The 21809-nt window shown below is 41.2% G+C and overlaps 1 protein-coding gene across 5 annotated transcripts in view; it reads left to right on the forward strand.

Moving 5' to 3' along the window:
• TSR3 (TSR3 ribosome maturation factor) overlaps positions 1-18322 on the forward strand; it is a 35921-nt gene extending 17599 nt beyond the window's left edge. For all 5 annotated transcript variants that reach the window (XM_089682117.1, XM_089682126.1, XM_089682100.1 and 2 more), the window contains 5 exons: positions 2937-3153; positions 6664-6857; positions 10861-11034; positions 15645-15708; positions 18036-18322. In XM_089682117.1, coding sequence (XP_089538243.1) covers positions 2937-3153; positions 6664-6857; positions 10861-11034; positions 15645-15708; positions 18036-18189 — 803 coding nt within the window. In that variant the 3' untranslated portion in view covers positions 18190-18322. The remainder of the gene's footprint in view (positions 1-2936; positions 3154-6663; positions 6858-10860; positions 11035-15644; positions 15709-18035) is intronic.
• The last annotated feature ends 3487 nt before the right edge of the window (positions 18323-21809 follow it).

A 21809-nucleotide genomic window follows, 5' to 3' on the forward strand; every position in this document is an offset into this window, starting at 1 on the left:
TCAGGTTTCTGAGCTGTAAAAAATGAGACAAAAATAAATCATTTCAGAACTTTTTCCACTTTTAATCTAACCTATAAACTGTGCAACTCAGTTGAACAACAACCTTAAATCTTTTAGATAAAGGGAAGTAAAAATAAAAAACTAAAATAATATGGCTGCACACCCTTAAACTAATACTTTGTTGAAGCACCTTGTGGGTATGAATCTATCAGCATGGCACATCTTGACTTGGCAATATTTGCCTACTCTTCCTTGCAAAAACACTCCAAATCTGTCAAATTGCAAGGGCATCTCCTGTGCACAGCCCTCTTCAGATCACCCCACAGATTTTCAATCGGATTCAGGTCTAGGCTCTGCTTGGGCCATTCCAAAACTTGAATCTTCTTCTGGTGAAGCCATTCCTTTTTTATTTGGATGTATGCTTTGGGTCGTTGTCATGCTGGAAGATTAAGTTCCTCTTCATGTTCAGCTTTCTAGCAGAAGCCTGAAGGTTTTGTACCAATATTGACAGGTATTTGGAACTGTTCATAATTTTCTCTACCTTAGCTAAGGACCCAGTTCCAGCTGTAGAAAAACAGCCTCAAAACATGATGCTGCCACCACCATGCTTCACTGTGGGTATAGTGTTCTTTTGATGATGTGCAGTGCCGTTTTTTGCACCAAACATATCTTTTGGAATTATGGCCAAAAAGTTCAACCTTGGTTTCATCATACCATAACACATTTTCCCACATTCTTTTGGGAGACTTCAGATGTGTTTTTGCCGGGCTTGGATGTTTTTCTTCGTAAGAAAAGGCTTCCGTCTTGCCACTCTACCCCATAGCCCAGATATATGAAGAATACGGGAGATTGTTGTCACACAGCCAGTACTTGCCAGATATTCCTGCAGCTCCTTTAATGTTGCTCTAGGCCTCTTGGCAGCCTCCCAGACCAGTTTTCTCCTCGCCTTTTCATCAATTTTGGAGGGACGTCCAGTTCTTGGTAATGTCACAGTTATACCATATTTTCTGCACTTGATGATGACTGTCTTAACTGTGTTCCATGGTATATCTAATGCCTTGGACATTCTCTTATACCTTTCTCCTGACTGATACCTTTTAACAATGAGATCCCTCAGATGCTTTGGAAGCTCTCTGCAGACCATGGCTTTTGCTGTAGGATGTGACTAAGAAAATGTCAGTAAAGACCTACTAGAACAGCTGAACTTTATTTGGGGTTAATCAGAGGCACTTTAAATGATGGCAGGTGTGTACTGACTCCATTTTAACATGATTTTAAATGTGATTGCTTAATTCTGAACTCGGCAAATTCTCAGTTATAAGTGGGTGTGCACACTTATGCAACCACATTATTTTTTTTTTTATGTTTACCCCCCCCCCCCCCCCCCCCCCCACTAAAAGATTTCAGTTTGTTTTTCAACTGGGTTGTACAGTTTATAGGTCACATTAAAGGTGGAAAAAATCCTGCAATGATTTATCTTTGTCTCATTTTTTTACATCACAGTAACCTGACATTTTAACAGGGGTGTGTAGACTTTTTATATCCACTGTATGTGTTTCAGATTTGCAAATATTTGCATTCTGTTTTTATGTAGATTTCAAACAGCATCCCAACTTTTTCAGAATTGAGGTTGTAACACCAGTTCAGTTGAGAAGCATCATGAAGGCCAGGGAACACACCAGACAGGTCATGGATAAAGTTGTGAAGTTGAAAGCAGAATTGGGTTATAAAAAAATAGCCCAAGCTTTGAACATCTCACGGAGCACTGTTCAATCCATCACCCAGAAATGGGAAGAGTATGGCACAACTGCAAACCTACCAAGACATTTCCATCCACCTAAAGTGACAGGCTGGGCAAGGAGAGCATAAATCAGAGAAGCAGCCAGAAGGCCCGTGATAAATCTGGAGGAGCTGCAGAGATCCACAGCTCAGGTGGGAGAATTGCACTCCACAAATCTGGCTTTTATGAAAGAGTGGCAAGAAGAAAGCCATTGTTGAAAGAAAGCTATATGAAGTCTTGTTTGCAGTTCGCGAGAAGCCAAGTGGGTAACACAGCAAACATGTAGAAGAAGGTGCTCTGGTCAGATGAGACCAAAATTGAACTTTCTGGCCTAAAAGCAAAACGCTATGTGTGTCAGAAAACTAACACTGCACATCACCCTGAACACACCATCCCCACTGTGAAACATGATGGTGGCAGCATCATGTTGTGGGGATGTTTTTCTTCAGCAGGGACAGGGAAGCTGGTCAGAGTTGATGGGAAGATAGATGGAGTCAAATACAGGGCAATCTTAGAAGAAAATCTGTTACAGTCTGCAAAAGACTTGAGACTGGGGCAGAGGTTCACCTTCCAGCAGGACAACGACCCTAAACATACAGCCAAAGCTACAATGAAATGGTCTAGATCAAAGCATATTCATGTGTTAGAATGGCACAGTCAAAGTCCAGACCTAAATCCAATTGAGAGTCTGCGGCAAGATTTCAAAATTACTGCTTACAGATGTTCTCCATCCAATCTGACAGATCCTAAGCTATTTTGCAAAGAAGAATGGGCAGAAATGTCACTCTCTAGATGTGCAAAGCTGGTAGAGACATCCCCAAAAAGACTTGCAGCTGGGGTCCTACAAAGTGTTGACTCAGGGAGGCTGAATACAAACGCACGCCACACTATTCGCATATTTATTTGAACTTTTTGAAAGCCATTTCTCATTTTCCTTTCACTTCACAATTATGTGCCACTTTGTGTTGGTCTATCATGTTTTTGGTTGTAGCATGACAAAATGTGTAAAGGAGTCTAAATACTTTATCAAGGCACTGTATAGTCCAATACCTAGCTAGGGTGATAGAAAACATTGTATTTACATGCACCCTTGATGTTGCATCTTTTAGAAGCAATTGTTTACATTTTATTTCTATTTTTTCATTTGTCTTGAAAGCCAGTATCCAGGGAGACACTGCAGAAGATGATGGAGAGACAAAGGTGAAGTTTCCCTGTCCGTTGGCAATGTGGGACTTAGGACATTGTGACCCAAAGAGATGTACAGGCCGGAAACTGGTGCGGAAACGTCTTGTCAAGAACCTCCGAATAAACCAAAGGTTCAATGGCATCATTCTGAGCCCTATGGGGACAGTGTATGTCTCTCCTGCTGACAAGTATGTGTGACTTTCAATTTTTGTCAGAAATGTCTTATTTTTTTTCCAATTAATATTATCTTTATTTTAAGTATGAATTGAACTTTACATAGCAGCTGTCTGGATTCTCAAACTTGACTTTGCAGTGATGTACTTGGTGCCCCCTAGACTAGTAGTTGTGGGGATTGCCTGCAATGTGACCTTGGGCACTGGGTTCTGCTTGTGGCACTTTCCAGAACTTATTGCTCTGGTCAAAGTTAGCTGTGAAGTGCTTTCTAGACCCAAAGCTGTGGCATTGCCACAGTGCTTGCCCCATCTGAAGTCTCACTTTGTGAATAGGACATTCGGGCTAAGCACCTGAAGCTACTTTATTTTTAATATCGGCAAGCGCCTTTAAATTTTATGCTTTCCCATGTTTTTTGCTGCAAAAGGAGTTAACTCTGAGACAGATTATCAGATCTCCATGCAGCCTTTACTGAGCAGTCTTTGTGGCAGAAAATTTTCAGGGGTTCTGCTTCAACCTGTTCACAGTCCCTAAACCAAAAGGGGAATTTGTTTTTATTTAGGTCCAAATATTCTGCATGTAATCTACCAGGTGTGTCAGAGCTTCCCTTAATCAGAAGTGGGGATCACTGAATATGGACTTTCTGGCCTCCAGGTTCAACAAAAAACTGGACAGTTTTGTCTCCAGGTATAGTGATCCTCTAGTTGAAGCTCTGGTGCTTTCGTGGGATCATTACACATTGATGCATGCCTTTCCTCCCGTGAAACCTCTTGATTGAGATGGAGGGCATTCTGGTGATGCTCATGGCTCCATCCTAACAACTCCCGATTGTCACTATGTGCCCGTGAGCTTTTGACAACTGCTTAGTCATAGTTCTTGGGGCACCCTTGGAGCATGCCCTAGAACTGCACAACAAAGCATTTTTACGGTGGCTAGACATTAAGACCCACCTACCCTTCTGCCCCATATATATGTACAGTGGCAGTAAACGGGTTAAGACCATGCTTTTGGTACTGCTTTGCAACAAAATGAAGGCATGCAGGGAGTAGGAGGGGTTATTTCTGACTACAGTTTTTTTTGTTTTGTTTTTTTAACCAGTGTCCAGACATTCTGTAGGTGACCGTAAAACCTGACATTTCGAGACTCCCTGTGTCCCTCAATGGACTCCAAAAATGGATTTTACAGTGAGTACAAACATTCTATATGTTTGTACATGACTAAGCTATAACAATCATCATTTTTCATAGCCGCAAATAATATAATAATATTATACTTTTATCTGAAAATAACACTTACATGGCTGAAAGTACAGATGCCAGTTGAGCAGGTTGGGCATGCTACACCAATGCTCCTTGGAAGTTTTCACCTAATTTGAAAGATCATCTAGGACAGGCACAGAACACACATTGTATCTTCAAGAGCCTTGGCTACTAATGCGTAACATTTTCCAGCATGATGCAGTTTAGTCTTAAAACTCAAACTTTTTGGTAGCCTTCTGAACAAGGACTGTTTTGCTACAAAAGGTCTATCAGGTCTACAGTAATGGTCATAAATATTGGCACCCCTGCATTTCTGTCAGATAATGCACCACTTTGCCCAGAAAATTGTTGCAATAACAAATATTTAGGCATTCTCATGTTTATTTCTTTTGTTTGTATTGGTTGACACAAAAAAAGTGGAGAAACAAAAAGCCAAATCTGACACATTCCATGCAAAACCCCAAAAATGGACTGGACAAAGTTATTTGCACCTTCTCAAAATTGTAAGAAATATTTGCATTCCATGTTTGTGATGCTACTGTTTTTTTGTAATTAAACTGGCCTGTATCAACTAACAGGTGCTGACAATATAGAAATCACATTGGCAACCAGTTGAAATGGTGAAAAATTGACACAGCCTTTCTGGTGTGTGCCTTTGTGTGCCACATTGAGCATGGAGAAGAGAAAGAACAGCAAAGAATGGTCTGAGGATTTGAGAACACAAATTGTGGAAAAACACGGACATTCACAAGGTTACAAGTCCATCTTAATGTTCCTGTGTCCACTGTGTGCAATATTGTCATGAAGTTTACAGCCCATGGCACTGTAGCTAATCTCCCTGGACATGGACGAAAGAGAAAAATTGTTGGAATGGTGGATAAAGAATCAACTTCCAGACAAATTCAAGCTTGCCTTCAGGCACAGGGTACAACTGTGTCAGCTCTCACTATACGTGACCATCTGAATGAAAAGGGACGCTGTGGTAGGAGACCCAGGAGGACCCCACTGCTGACACAAACATACAAATACCAGATTGGAGTTTGCCAAAATTTACCTGAGGAAACCAAAATCTTTTTTGAAGATGTGCTGTGGACGGATGAAACAAAAACGCAGCTTTTTGGTAAAGCCCATCATTCTACTGTTGTCTACAGATATTAGGCTTTTAAAAAAAAGAATACAGTCAAACATGGTGGAGGTTTACTGATGTTTTGGCAGTGCTTTGCTGCTTTAAACACTGGATGTCTTGACCGTGTGCATGGCATTATTAAATCTGAAGACTACCAAAGAATTCTGGGGTGCAATGTAGGGCCCAGTGTCAGAAGGTTGGGTCTCCATCAGAGGTCATGGGTCTTACAGCAGGACAATGACCCAAAAGCACCCAGAAATGGTTTAAGACAAAGCGCTGGAGAGTACTGAACTGGCCAGCAATGAGTCCAGATCTCAATCCCATAGAGCTCCTGTGGAGAGATCTCAGAACAGCAGTTAGGAAAAAAGAACCCTTCCAATCTGAGAGACCTGGAGCAGTTGGAAAAAGAAGAGAGGTCCACAATTCCAGTAGAGAGGTGTAAGAAACTCATTGATAGTTACAGGAAGCCATTGATTTCAGTTATTTTTTTTGCAAGGGGTGTGCTACCAAATATTACATTGAGGGTGCTGATAATTGTGTCCAGTCCATTTTTGGAGGTTTGAGTGAAATGTGTGAGATTTTGTTTTTTTGTTTCTCCACTTTTTTATACCAATACAAACCAATACCAGTACAAACAAGAGAAAAAAACATGAGAATCCCTAAACATTTGTAATTGCAACAATTTTCTGGGCTACATGGTACATTATCAGACAGAAATGCAGAGATGACTGTATGTTGCTTCAGACCTGGTTTTCATGTTTGATCATCTAGTAATCCCTGCTGGCCTACTTGGGTAGCATTTTAACAAATAGCTGCATTATTTATTAAATTTACAGAATTTGGTCTTATTGTTGAATGTGAAAGTCTAAAGCCAGGAAATGACTGGAAAATCCTTGTAAACATTTTTGTAGATTCGCTTACACATGCTCTTATTTTGCCAACTGGACACTCTTCAGTGATCATACTATTGCTTCAACTGTTCACCCTGAAAATTATCTGCAACTCAACCTATAGTGTTTGAGAATAACAATTGTTTCTTAATCTTCCGTTTTCTTTGAGAATAATGCTTAATATACTGTCATCGTAAATGATCTACCAGTAATGTCACATTCCCCTCCCTTACATTCTGTGTTTTTCCGCAGACAAATTGTTGCAGACTGTGGTGTAGCTGTTATTGACTGCTCCTGGGCTAAGCTGGATGACACACCATTCTCTAAGATGAAAGGAAGCCATCCTCGGTTGTTGCCGTATCTGGTTGCTGCAAATCCGGTGAACTATGGGAGGCCCTGCAAACTGTCTTGTGTGGAAGCTTATGCTGCGACATTCTGTATTGTTGGTAAAGCCTAAAACATTAAAACTGGTGGCTAGATTTTTAGAATCTATTGTCGATGAAAGCAAATGTAGTTCTTATCTAAAAATCACATATAATACAGTCGGCCTAGCACTTTTTATTTTTATTTTTTTCAGCTACTTATATAGCGCCATCAATTTACGCAGCACTTTTACATATATATTGTACATTCACATCAGTCCCTTACCCTCAAGGGACGTACAATCTAAGGTCCATATCCTACATTCATACATACACATACTAGGTCCAATTTAGACAGGATCCAATTCACCTACCAGCATGTCTTTGGAGTGTGGGAGGAAACCGGAGTACTCGGAAGAAACCCACGCAGGCACAGGGAGAACATGCAAACTCCAGGCAGGTGGTGTCGTGGTTGGAATTTGAACCAACGACCCTAGAACTACCAGGCTGAAGTGCTAACCATTTAGCCACTGTGCTGCCCAGTTGCTCATTTCACTTTTTAATGTAAATGTGGACCCCATGTTAATGGATTACCTTTTAATGGCCTCAATTTCTGTTCTGCAAAGCTGTCTGGCTGTAAAGTGGTAAAAGTGGCAGTGGTTTAGGAAGGGTTGGGCTTGGGGCAGGAAAACATGTTCAACCCACTCACTACATTCACAGTCACACTCGCTACATGGTCTGTAAATGAAATGTTATTGTGAATGAGAGATTGGGATGTCTCAGTGGTAGTATCGTTCTTACATTGGCTTCTGCACACAGTGATCACAGACATTGGGAAGGATTTACCAAAAACTGGAGAGTACAAAATCTTGCACAGCTCTGCATAGAAACCAATCAGCTTTCAAGATTGATTGTCAAAGCTAAATTGAACAAGCTACAGTTAGAAGCTGATTGGCTACCATGCACAGCTGTAACAGACTCTGGTGCTCCAGTTTTCGTAAATCTCCCCCATTGTTCCCTTGCTACCATGCATGGGCTATCAATAGGGAAAACTGCAAGGGATTTTTAAGTACAAAGTCTTGGCATTTACAGGTAATAAATACATTTTAGAACATGGAGTAACTGGGCATAAGAAATAATATCAATGTGTTGGAATTCCAGCGAATCAGCTTTAAATATACCCTTCAGTAGAAAGTGACTGTAGAATTCCGCTTGGTTGATGGGAGTTTGAATCTGATCCAGGCTTATATCATATGGACACCTTGGATATCTTCATCAAAATTTTTGGTCCTGCCCAGCTGTCACAGCAGTTACAAACTCAGATGATGATGTCACACTATTCTGATGTAAGGGAAATTGATACCAGCACACCGAGGATCACCAATATGGGTCCAAAGGTTTTAATGAACGATCACATAGTTGCAGCAAGGCAATGTTTCGGAGTCTCACAGGACCCCTTCATCAGGACCCCGTCACATGCCTGATGAAGGGGTCCTGCGAGACTCTGAAACGTCTTGCTGTAACTATGTGATCATTCTTTAAAACTTTTGGACCCATATTGGTGATCCTCGGTGTGCTGGTGACATTCTCCCTTGCTGATTCTGTTCAGTTCCAGCCGACGGTCGCTACAGCACCCTCTTATACAAACAGCCATTTTTAAAGCAGGAACGTGTGCGTTTGGATTGTACACTTGCACACTGTTCTGATGTATTTCCAAAATGCTGCATAATCAAATAATTTGAACTTAAAAGTTAGACATTGCTGTGCTGTTGCCTATAGACAATAGCAGATAATGCAGGGAAAATGTATAATTGGAAATATAGAGGAACAGATGAGTGTTTCAGCCCTCCATGCTTTTCCAAATCAAAATATCAGTTGACGATGTAGCTGACCTTATAACCTATCTGGATTTAATACTTTGGCTTCTGAATGCCCTAATTTTATGCATATGGTATGAAATAAATATCATGACTGGGTCAGTTTTGAAAAGATTTGATGCAATCGGCAAACCTTCAGACGTATGCGACAAGGCACAGAGCCAAGTGCAGAACCGCAGAGCAACCGATCATCTTAACATCTCCAAACTGATGAAAAATGAAATTCTATTAGTTGCTAAGAAAGACACACCACTTTTCCCTGAGCTTCCTAATCTAATGAGATAAATTGCTTTTATATGAAATTTAGGATTTTTCAATAACATTCCCAAGGTTGATCTTTTCATCATTGTATTATGACATATAACATATGTTGTATGAACATGTCATAACATTAAAGGGTCAATCTACTCTAAATCAATATTTCAGTTATGATCAGATGGTGGGACTTTAAATCTCATCTTTATTTCATACATCTCTAGCAGTGACATTTGGGCTTCCAACTTCTCAGGTTCGCCAATCTGCAGCAATCATAATAATCTTTTCAAAACTGACCCTTTTTGACTTTAATATTTACTTTGTATAGTATGCAGCAGGTGGCATGTGACTTGTTGATGTTGGAATGGTTCTGAGAACTATCCAAGGGATATAGAAAACTACTGTGCAAATAATTTCATCCAGCTCCTGTTATGGGGGTTTCCTAGCCTTCTTCCACCTCACCGTTATACTAGTAAATGGACACAGAACTAGTTAACATTTCCTGGTCACTCTTTAGTGGGCTTACCAATCCTTATGTCTGGTGCCAGCTCTTTTTTTTTTTCCCCTCTGTTTTCACCTGATGATCAGCCAGTAACACAATTCCTATATTAGAGTGCCCACACTCTGGATATAAGAGCACAGGGCGCACATTTGGACAGCAGCATTGTCAGTCTAGAGAGAGGGGCTTATTAGATGTACAAGCAGATTTAGATACACTAACAAATTGAAGCTAAACTCCAGCTAATACTTTATAAGCAGTTTTATGTAAAACCTTTATTTAAAAAGGAAAAAACAAGTTAATAATTGTAAGCACTCCTGGCAGTGGTAAATGGTTTGTCTAATCCCTGTGACTGATACATCTGCAAGAGAGCTTTTTTTTTTTTTAAAAAACAACAGACTTACTGGCCGGATCACCAGGGAAGCGGAAAAAAGCCTGAAAAATAAAAGTAATGCAGCTATCACTTCTAAGAATTGGTAAACTGCAATATAATGTTTGCTTCTGTGTTTAATACTGCTTTAAGCTGTATTCATAAACTCAGGGGCACAGATATGATAAGGGAAGTTGATCCAGATTGATTTACTGGAATCGGAGACGCTACTGATTTGCGTGATGCTTGTAACTATAGAGTAATATTAGAATTACCTGCAGAGTGATTACAGCACCAGCAGGTGTCAACAGGGCTTATTATCTAATACTGAGATTCTCTGTCAGGCTACAAAATGTTTGCAATTGAACATTGCATTGCTTGTTCTTTCATAAGCACAATAGAGGGGACTAGTTTCACCTATTATTCACTAACAAAGAGATATCACAGTAGTTGCACACTGGTGCAATCTCCACCTTGTTGGGCTATCCAGTCAATCCATGGACTTCTGAATTTTTTTTTCTGGATTGTTCATTACATAAGATCCCCACTTGGCTGTTTACATTATATATAGCTCACAGGTCCAGATGAATAAAGAGACATCAGTTGTCAGGAAAATGCTGCCAATAGTTGTCGTGCTGCATGCAGAACAGAGAGCATAAAAGAAACCGGCAGATCGTTTAACAGTATGTTATTAGTGAGGTCTTCTGCTTTTGAGAAGGGTCACCCCTGCACCTAAAGAGTGATTGGGTCTGCCACACCCTGTGCACCAAAGGTTTGTAATTTTTTTGGTTGTTTGTATGAAAAAAATATATATTATGGTAACAAATCCAACAGTGGGCTAATAATGCTATCCAGAAAACAACTGCTAACATTTTAAACACAATTTTATTTAACTTTAAACCTGAATTTTATCAAATCCAGTAGAGACAGATTTATCAGGCTTTTGGCAAGGCCTCTGTATGGCAGCTTCCTGTCACATGATTCTTAAATGCATGACCTTCTATTGCTGCAGTGATGAATGCCAGGATGAGAAATGATCAGCAGCTGTCTTCCCTTACCTGAGTGGTTTTTTTTTTCTCTCTTTAGGATTTCCAGATTTGGCCACAATTCTGTTGAGGAAATTTAAATGGGGGAAAGTGTTCCTTGAGCTGAATAAAGATCTGCTGGAGAAGTACAGTAACTGCCAGAATTTGGAGGAAATGAAGAAGGTGGAAGCAGAGTACTTGGCTGGGGCTCAGGACAAAGATGAAGAAGAAATAGGTTTTCAGCTTGGTGTCTTACCAAAGAATGATCTAAAACCTGATCCTTGCAATATAAATATTTTACATGCCAGTGTGTTGCCATTTATTGTCAATGGCAATAGACTATCATGCGTTTGGTCACAAATGGTGCATATCATTTTGTTGGATGTTTGGTGCAGTATTTGCCCATTCATTTGAATAGGCTGCCTTAACACAATGCATAGTATGACAACACCAGGATGCTAAGGCGTGAATGGGCCGTTAAAGTGGACTATGCAAAGGTTTTTTCTTTTAGGCTTTTTTCTTTTTCTTTTCATTTACATTTAAAACATTTTCTGTCCTACAGTGACAACCCTCACTCACTGAACTGTATCTATGGAGAAGCATTGACACCCTAGAACAGGATTACAGAACACACACCTTTTGTTGTTAGCATTTATTTACACTTAAGGGTAAATGTATATAAAAAAAACAAACCGTGACAAACAGTTGTACAGCCCCAATGAAAATTGTCATATTTCATGATTTTTATGATTTATATGATATGAATATTAATATTTCCTACAATCAAATCTGACATCTAGTGGCCATAATGCATTTTTTTAAATACCTCGTTCAGGAAAACAAATCACATTATAGCCAACAGATGACGCATATGCTAATAGGAAATAACGAAAATACGGTGATTTTCAATGGGGTTTGCGCAGATGTTTGTCACATTTGCACAGCAAAGTTTTTTTATACAGCCGTGAAAAAACGTTTTGAGAATCACATAAATATTAATTTTCACAAAGTCTGATGGCAATTTGCATATACTCCAGAATGTTATGAAGAGTGATCAGATGAATTGCAGTTAATTGCAAAGTCCCTCTTTGCCATGAAAATGACCTTAATCCCCAAAAAAACATTCCACTGCATTTAAGCCCTGCCACAAAAGGGCCAGCTGCCCATCATGTCAGGGATTCTCTCGTTAACACAGGTATCATTGTTGACGAGGACAAGGCTAGAGATCACTCTGTCATGCTGATTGAGTTAGAATAACAGACTGGAAGCTTTAAAAGTAGGATGGTGCTTGAAATCATTGTTCTTCCTCTGTTAACCATAGTTACCTGCAAGGAAACACGTGCAGTCATTATTATTATTATTACTACGAGTTTATATAGCGCCAAAGGGTTTGCTCAGCGCTGTACAATAGGGGGGACAATACATGGCACAGTACAACAACAACAAACAACGTACGAGGGATAAGAGGGCCCTACTCTCATCATTGCTTTGCACAAAATGAAATTTACAGGGAAGGATATTGCTGCTACTAAGAGTGCACCTAAATCAACCATTTATTGGATCATCAGGAACATCATGGAGAGAGGTTTAATTGTGAAGAAGGCTTCAGGGCCCCAAAGAAAGTCCAGCAAGTGCCAGGACCGTCTCCTAAAGTTCATTCAGCTGCGGGATCGGGGCACCACCAGTGCAGAGCTTGCTAAGGAATGGCAGCAAGCAGGTATGAATGCATCTGCAGGAACAGTGAGGCAAAGACATTTGTAGGATGGCCTGGTTTCAGGAAGGGCAGCAAAGAAGCCACTTCTCTCCACGAAAAACATCAGGGACAGACTGATATTTTGCAAAAGGTACAGGGATTGGACTGCTGAGGACGGGGTAAAGTCTTTTTCTTTGATGAATCCCCTTTCTGATTGTTTGGGACATCCGGAAAAAACCTTATCCATAGAAGAAAAGATGAGCGCTACCATCAGTCCTGTGTCATGCCAACATGAGAGCATCCAGAGACCATTCATTGCCTAGGAACACAGCCATGAATCATGCTTTGCTGGGTTTTTTTTGTCTCATGCTTTGCTGGGTTTTGTTTTGCCTTCCTCTGGATCAATTATGGGTATAGGATTATAATTTTTTTATTTTTTTTTTCTATGGTTGAACTGGATGGACTTTTGTCTTTTTTCAGCCAGACTAACTATGAATAAAGAATGGTACAAAAACATCCTCCGAGAGCAACTTCTCCCAACCATCCAAAAACAGCCTTTTCAAAAAAATGTATTTTCCAGCAGAAGCACCTTGTCATAAAGCAAAAGTGATAACTAAGTGGCTTGAAGGAACAGAACATCGAAATTTTGGGTCCAATGGCCAGGAAACTCCCAAGACCTTAATTCCATTGAGAACTTGTGGTCAATCCTCAAGAGGCGGGTGAACAAAAACCCACAAATTCTGACAAACTCCAAGCATTGATTATGCAAGAATGCTTGCCATCAGTCAGCATTTGGCCCAGGAGTTGATTGACAGCATGCCAGGGTGAATTGCAGAGGTCTTGAAAAAGAAGGGTCAGCACTGCAAATATTTGACTCTTTGTATAAACCTAATGTAATTGTCAATAAAAGCCTCTGACACTTGTGAAATACTTGTAACTACATCAGTATACCATAGAAACATCTGACAAAAAGATCTAAAAACACTGAAGCAGCAGACTTTGTGAAAATTAATATTTGTGTCATTCTCAAAACTTTTGACCAGGGCTGTAAATAAATCCCTTTATGTTTCTGGGTTTAGATGAAAGGCTAACTTTTAGTTGAAAGTTGAGTGTTGGGGTACAGGCAGAGAAGTATCACTCACCCCAAATGAGTTCTACTTCCCAGCTCAGAATGTGTTCATATGGGCAATGGGTGGCTAGCCTATCATCGGTTGTGGCTGTTAGATTCCTGACTATCCTTGGAGGCATACTTGTTCAGATCGGTCAATCAGATAATATTAAAGCCAGAGACAGCCAGTCAGCTAGCATTTCCAGGAGCCCACATAATGCTGTCATGGTGGGGTCCTTTAACTACATTCTACCATGACTGAACTACGTTTTCCGTCTTATTTTAGCATGTATCACAGTTGCACTCTCCTTAGGTGTTTAGTATGGTAGTACACTTACTATAAAACCTGTAGAGGAAGGAATGAAAGATCACAGAAAGGGGAAGGATTCACAGCTTCTCTGACCTGGCACCTCAGTGAATCTGTCTGAACATTGCATACATGTTCACTTGTACAGCATCATACAGTGGTTGGGGCTTACTGTACATTAGCTTTGTCCGGTCCAACTAAGCCCACTGTGCTGAAAGAACATGTTTGAAGGCTTATTGTATACATGAAGTAATATTTAACCACTTGTCTACCGGGCACTTTTACCCTCCTCCTGCCCAGACCAATTTTCAGCTTTCAGCACTGTCACACTTTGAATGACAATTGCACGGTCATGCAACACTGTACTCATATGAAATTTTTATAATTGTTTTGAGACAAAGCTTTCTTTCGGTGGTATTTAATCACCTCTGGGTTTCTTATTTTTTGCAAAACTAACCAAAAACAACTGAAAATTTTGAAGAAAAAAAAAAGTTTTTTTTCTTAGTTTCTGTTATAAAATTTTGTGAATGAGTAGTTTTTCTCCTTCACTGATGTGCGCTAATGAGGCTGCAGTGATGGGCACTGATAGGTGGCACTGATGGGCATTGACAGGCATCACTGATGGGCACTGAAAGGCAGCACTCATATATGGCACTGATAGGCATCACTGACTGGCACTGATAGGCGACACTGACTGAAACTGATAGTTGGCACTGAAAGGTGGCTCAGATCGGCACTGATATGTGGCATTGATGTGCACTGACAGGTGGCACTGATGGGGCTACACTGACCATCAGGGCACTGAGCATCAGTGCCCTGATGATCAGTGTAGATGTCCCCTCTGAGGAATGCCGATTACCGGCTCTCCTCTCCTCACGAGCTGTCAGCCTGACAGCTCGTGAGGAGAGGAATGCCGATAATTGGCATTTCCTTATTTACATGCTATCAGCTGTGATTGGACACAGCTGATCACATGACGAAGTCATCGGCGATCCGCTGTGTCCACAGCGCACCACCAATCGACCTCTTCCCTGTCAGTGTTCCTCGTCGATCGCCAGGTGACAGCGGGGAATCTCCGGCTGGGATGATCGACAACTGTAGCTGGAAATGGTGGTGCAGGTAGGGCGTGCGCCTACGTGATTTTGTGCATCGCTGCCGCCCTGTAGCAGTAGTTTTTGCACTCCAGTTTTAGTAAATCAACCCCATTGTCTATCCCAAACTTCAGTCCAGTTCTTCCCTATTGTTTTCTCAAAGGAAAAAATACAGAATGCAGCGGGAGGTGCTTGGTTATAAACGTAAAACAAACCGTAATGGGTAGTGTGTGGGTATTTAGCTTACATTGATGTCCATTCATTACATAATTAGGATTATTGTGTAACGCTTGGAAGAGCACAATGATGTTTCGAGAATAGTAACTCATAGCAGCCTAATAGCAGTCACTATGCAATAATCTAGAGCCGTAATAAAACTGAAAGTGATTGTTCATTTAGTGTTCTGTTCATAGCTGATTGCCTACCCCATGCTAAATATAATTGTAGGTTAGGTTATAATTACCTGAACAGCAGCTCCCCGGAGATCTACACTGTGCATCCGGCACAGAATTGCCCAACCTCTTTAAAATCTCTTCCTTTATATAAGAACGTATTTGGCCTTTCTTGTAGGCAATAGCAATACTAGTAGGTACTATTATGATGTTTCATACACACCTTTTATTACGATGTCTCTTTTGTCTTTCAGATCCATTTGATGTTGAATCTGGACGAGAATTTTCCAACCTCAACAGAGTCATCTGCTCTGGGAGGTAATGACAGTCCCTTTCTCCTATTGATTTCCCTGCTGTAGCTCCTGTCCCAAACCTCTCCTGCAAGGCTGTACCATAACATTTTGAAACCCAAACCCAAGATCACTTTTTTGTGAAGATGACTTTTATTGTTACAGTGTAATTCAAAATTCATTCAGGACATTGTCATTTTGAAACATTTTGTGAAATGTTCAGGAGAGAACACGCACAATGATCACCTGACACAGCACTATTTTGTTATGAAATTTGAAAAAATTAATAGAAGGTGCTGCAGTGAATGATATTCTGCTGCTTATTGTTAGAAAATGGTAATAAATCTAGTGGTGCACTCCAGGCCAACAGCTTAATCAAGGATACGTGATGTTTCCCTGATTGATGAGAATTCATGGTGACTGAGGGGGAAAGGGGAGAGGGGAGGGGGTGTTGTGAACCGCTGGAGAGACAGCTGCTCACATACAGAGGGCAACCTTCTTATCTTCACTTTGTGGTAGAAATCTCTCCATGGGAAAATGCAGAAGAGCAATTAAAGAAAAAACATACAACATTTAAAACGCAATGTTTGAAGGCACACTAGTTTGATCAGTTCTTTAGAAATTTACAGTTGGGCTTTAACCGCCTCCCGCCCGCCATATAAGGTAACGACGGGCGCAAGACGGTTCGCTCGTTCTGGGAGGGCGTCATATGACGTCCTCCCACTTTAATTACGCGTGCATGGCTCCGGGAGAGCATGGCGATCAGTGGTGCGCTGTGTCCCACGGACACAGTGGATCACCGATCAACGGAAAGAGACGATGATGTCGGCTCGGTCATGTGATCAGCTGTGTCCAATCACAGCTGATCGCATGTAAATAGGGAAATGCCGGTTATCGGCATTTCTCTCCTCACGAGCTGTCACACTGACAGCTCGTGAGGAGAGGAGAGCCAGTAATTGGCATTCCTCAGAGGGGAAATATTCACTGATCATCAGGGCACTGATGATCAGTGTGCCCTGATGATCAGTGTAGCCCCAGCAGTGCCACCTGTCAGTGTCCATCAATGCCAGCTGTTAGTGCTCATCAGTGCCACCTGCCAGTGCCCATCTGTGCCACATATCAGTGCCTACCAGTGCACATCAATGCCGCATATCAGTGCCCATCTGAGCTGCCAGTCAGTGCCACCTATCCGTGCCAGTCAGTGCTTCCTATCCGTGCGCATCAGTGCCGCCTGTCAGTGCCATTTATCAGTGCCATATATGAGTACTGCCTTTCAGTGCCCATCAGTGCCACCTACCAGTCCCTCCTCATCAGTGCCTATCAGTGTCCATCACTGCAGCCTCATTAGCGCACATCAGTGAAGGAGAAAAATCACTTATTTACAAAATTTTAAAACAAAAACTAATAAACTTTTTTTTTTCAAAATTTTCAGTTGTTATTGGTTTAACAAAAAATAAAAACCCAGAGGTGACTAAATACCACCAAAAGAAAGCTCTATCAGTCTCAAAAAAAAAATGATAAAAATTTCATATGAGTACAGTGTTGCATGACTGTGCAATTGTCATTCAAAGTGCGACAGCGCTGAAGGCTGAAAATTGGCCTGGGCAGGAATGGGGTATAAGTGCCCTGTAGGCTAATGATTAAAGCTGAGTTCCAAGAGTTCAGCTACTTTGATAAAAGTGCAGGCATACTATGAATTAAGTCCAACAGGGGCATGCCACTTCCTGGACTTATCTCTAATATTTACATCTGACAGGTTTATTTGTTCTCCAGGAAGATGGCTTCTGGAGCTCTGACGTTAGATGCTTTGGTCTCAGCTACTTCAAGTGTACAGTTCTGGGTCTTCCCTTAGTAATGAGGAACCAGTCAGCGTAGTTTCCAATCATGTGGTTATCATGACATGCAGTCATGGTGATTACATACAACCTGGAGGTTTGTTTACTAGCAGATCACTCCAGCTTTCAAATGCCATTGCAGCATGAAGATGGCAGTGCACCTCTATTTGATATTGTAATTATCAGATACAATTACTTTGTTCAAAAAAATTGTCCATTTGTAACCCATAATAAAACACCCGAGGAAGGTAATATATAAACCTATGCACCAAATCAAAGCTTTAAAAACCTTCTAAAAATGACTTCGATAGGAAAATTAGTCATAGAGTTAATCAACGCATACTTTGACTGCTATATTTGTTCTGGACATCTACACACCAATGCCCCTGGTTATTAAAGGTCAAAGTGGCAGAATCCTTGCCTGTAGAAATCTCCAGATTTTAGTGCTTTACATTTAGCTGTTTGAATCCAGCCAGTGCATTGTCTAGGACTGTAGACCACAATTGTTTTCTGCCCATAGGATGAGGAATGATGAGGCGGAGGAGACAGATGAGGAAGATGACAGTGATGCAGATTCTCATTCTGATGGGGAAATTGAAGGTGATGAAATAGAAGAAGCGGCAGCTAGTAAGCCTGTTGTTTGGAAAGGAGTGAAAAAGAGACTGAGAGACTAAACAATGAGAATGCTGTAACAATATGAGTGCAAAGGTTACAGTGACGATGAGCCTCTTTTCTCTAAAAAGCTTGTATTTATGTATAGTTTTTGCTACTTCCTGTATAAAAAAATTAAATATATTGGAAAGTTTAGATGGGATTTGTTGTAATTTATTTTTTTACCAAGTGTGCATAGATGTTCAGTGACTGAAAATTGAAACAACATTTTGGTATTTGTAAAAAAAATAAGCAAACTACAAAACAAGTCTGCTTACTGTGATGTTTTTCTAAATTATGTGACATGTATAATTCGAAGGGTATGCCTTCATTACCGGACGGTAAAATTAGAGGATTGCAGACTGAGCATCCATTCCCATTTTCTGCAGACACTTTGGAGATGGCAATGCCCTGATTGGATATTTCAAAGCAGAGTCGGTTATCTGTGGAAGTGCATGGCAAACCACCCGATAAAGGGGCCTTTGTCAAAGAGCTTTGAGCTTCTTTGGATGGGAAAATCCAGCATGCTATCAGGTTCGTTTTTGGCTCCATGTACACTGCAGCTGATAAACTTACGTTTAGGAGCTTTTCTGCATTTTTTTTTCAGCAGCCCCTGAACTCTCCCTAATGTTTCCTATGTGTCCATGTACACTATGTCGTTTACATTAGTTTACAGGCAGTTGAGTTTACAGTCGTTTTTTTTTTTAACGCACCAAACTTGCATTCAGGAGTAGATTTTATCGGCTAACCGCGTTTATAAGTGTTTGCGTTTGGAAATTTTTTTTACTCTTCCATTTCCAGATGCTGTCCAGAGCCTTTTTTCATCATGAAAAATGCATGCAACGCGTTTTCCCGGTACTCATGGTAAGAGAAGAGAGAAACCGGCGGGGATTTGAAATTCCCGCTACTTTCTTTCCTTTCCTTGCGGGGATTACAGTTTTGGGCTAGAGGACTTTTGATTGGTCAGCAGCACCATCACATGGACAGTGCTGACCAATCGGATGCCATTTATCCTGAACTGTCTTCGCTGCAAGAAGAGAGAAAGCTGCTTTACAGGTCTGGGGATTTGAAATCCCCACAGCTTTCTTTCTTCTCATTGCAGCGACGACTGTACAGGCTGGACAGCTTCTGATTGGTCAGCACCGTCCATGTGACTGTGCTGACCAATCAACAGATCTCTTGCCCGAACTCTCATCCCTGCAAGGAGAGGAAAGAAAGCAGCAGGGATTTCAAATCCCCACTGCTTTCTCTCTTCTCTTACCACTGAGACTAAGCATGGGATGCCTGCAGGGAGGTTTCCTGTGCCGCTCCTGTGTGAACTCTGGCTATGACAAGCCTGGGTTCACACAAGAGCTGTGGGGAAAAACGCATGCGATTTGGACAGGAATCGTATTCCTTTTCAAATTGCATGCTAGTCTTTGCCATGCAATTTGCGTCCATTAACGCAAATCGCACCGTAAAGTATGTTAAGGTACCAGGAGTATTTTCACGAGTATCGACATCGGTGCATCCCTAGTGCAATGCCACACTTGAAAGGTCTATTTTGCTTAGTGTGAGGTTCAAATGTTTCATCCTCAAAGGTATGTTGTGAGATACATTTTTATCTTTCTCCAGCCTGGTCTGGACTTGTTCATGGCCTTGAGTACTATCAAGGGTCAGATTTCGGCTTTGCCCATTCTTACTTAGACACCTATTGCATCTCATTCCTTTGTAAAAGCCTTTGCTCTGCCTGACTGGTCTCTAGTGTCCAGTTTGGTTTTGTCTTTTGCATAGAATACTTTGAACCTATTCAGATTTTTCCTTTGGCATGTCTTATGGGCAAGGTGGTTTTTTGGTGGCCATTACTTGTAGGGTCTTGGAGCCGTCTGCACTCTCTGATAAAGAACCTTTTCTGGTCCTTACCAATATAAAGTAGTGTTGAAGCACTGGCCTTATTTTTTGCCTAAGGTGGTGTCTTCTTTCAACCTGAACCAGAACATTGTGTTCTATATTTTTTTTACTACCCCAAACATCCTAATGAAAAGGTTCTTCACTCCTTGGTTATGGTCTGCACTGTGTGGGCTTAGTTTTGGCAGTCTAATTCCATGTTTTTTTAGCCTGAAGAGGCCTCTTAAGGGACAGGCTGCTTCGCAATCCACTGTTTTTCACTGTAGTTGGCAACTCATTTTTCAGGCCTACGGCAATGACAAGTTTCCTCCTTTTCCAGTCAAGGCCCTTTCTACCAGGAGTGTTAGTGCTTCTGATTCAACATCAAGCTTCATCTGTTCAAGTTTATAAGGCTGTTACCTTGTCTCCTGTTCACACTTTTACAAAGGTAGATATTTTAGTTTCTGTGGTTGCCTGTTTTGGGCAGAAAGTCCTGCAGGCAGCTGTGTAGTGGTTTTGTACTTGTTTTTGCTGTGTTGTCCACCCATATTGTTCAGTGCTTTGGGACATCCCAGGTAGTCATGAATAAGAAGAAAACCTGTATCCTGTGATGTACGACAAGGAAATTAGGATTGTTGGTTTACCTGTAAAATCCTTTTCATGGAGTACATCACAGGACACAGGGATTCCTCACTTCCTGTATGGTTTCTCATTGCTTGCCACAAAATTGAAGCTGTGCCATGCTGAGAGGGGCTATTCCTGGATGGGGGAGCCTGTCCCTTTTTTTTTTTTTATTTAATTTAATTTTTTTGGCCAGTATTCATTTTTCTGTAGCAGGCAGTATGGTCCAAGTAGTAATGAATAAGTGGAAACCATGTGTCCTTTGATGTACTCCAAGGAAAGGATTTTACAGGTAAGCCCATTTTTTAATATTGTGTATTAACTTATATTGGTTTCCTGGCTTTGTGAGAGTTTTAATCACAAAGGAGAGTCCGACCAGTTTTGACAGATAAGTTGTCTGTGCTGCCCTAGTCAGTCTGCATGAAAAACCGAATGAGTGAAGCACAATGGAGAGCAGCCTGTATTTTATGAATTTGGGAACACCTGATGCAGTTTGAAATGATGGTTCTGTAAATAAAGTATTGCAGTTGATATTCTTTTTATAGTCGGGAAGTCTGTTTTACACAATAGATAATCGTATGTTACTGCACAGTTCACATTGTGGCAGTGCAGTATCCTGCCATGGTGGAAATCACAATGGAGACCCAGGATTCTCAACCATACAGGTTGAGGGGCTCCAGGCAGTTCTCATAATGCAGAGGAAACGGGTTTATCAGTTTCCTCTTTGGTTTGTAAAGCCTGTTTTGGGACCTGTAGCCTGGAGATTTCTAAGAGATTTGGGAGGGATGAAATCTCCAATCCTGGGCCCATGTTTTGAGAGCAGCCAGCGCGATGATTGCACAGGTGTGTGCAGGCCTTTTTGTGGAGGCCAGGCCATGATTCTGTGCTCCACCCCGGCAGATAGGAGTCAGGAGGGCTTCACCTAGTGGAGGTGGAAGCCAGACAAGCTGTGTGCTATTGGAAAGCCATTTTGGATAGAGTCAGGAGACAGACGGTAATCGGTGTACAAGCCAGAAGGCTGAATATCATTTGCTTGATGGTGGATACCCCTGTGTGGGAAGCATTTTTGTTATTTGAACTTTCTTGTAAATAAAATTGGGCAAAAAGGCCCTTAAAGAAGCGAGTTGCTGTGTGCTTTAACAAGAAAAGCTCTACC

This window comes from Staurois parvus, unplaced genomic scaffold, assembly GCF_062004578.1.
Source record: "Staurois parvus isolate SC_StPar_1 unplaced genomic scaffold, SC_StPar_1.0 ptg000018l, whole genome shotgun sequence".
Taxonomy (NCBI): domain Eukaryota; kingdom Metazoa; phylum Chordata; class Amphibia; order Anura; family Ranidae; genus Staurois; species Staurois parvus.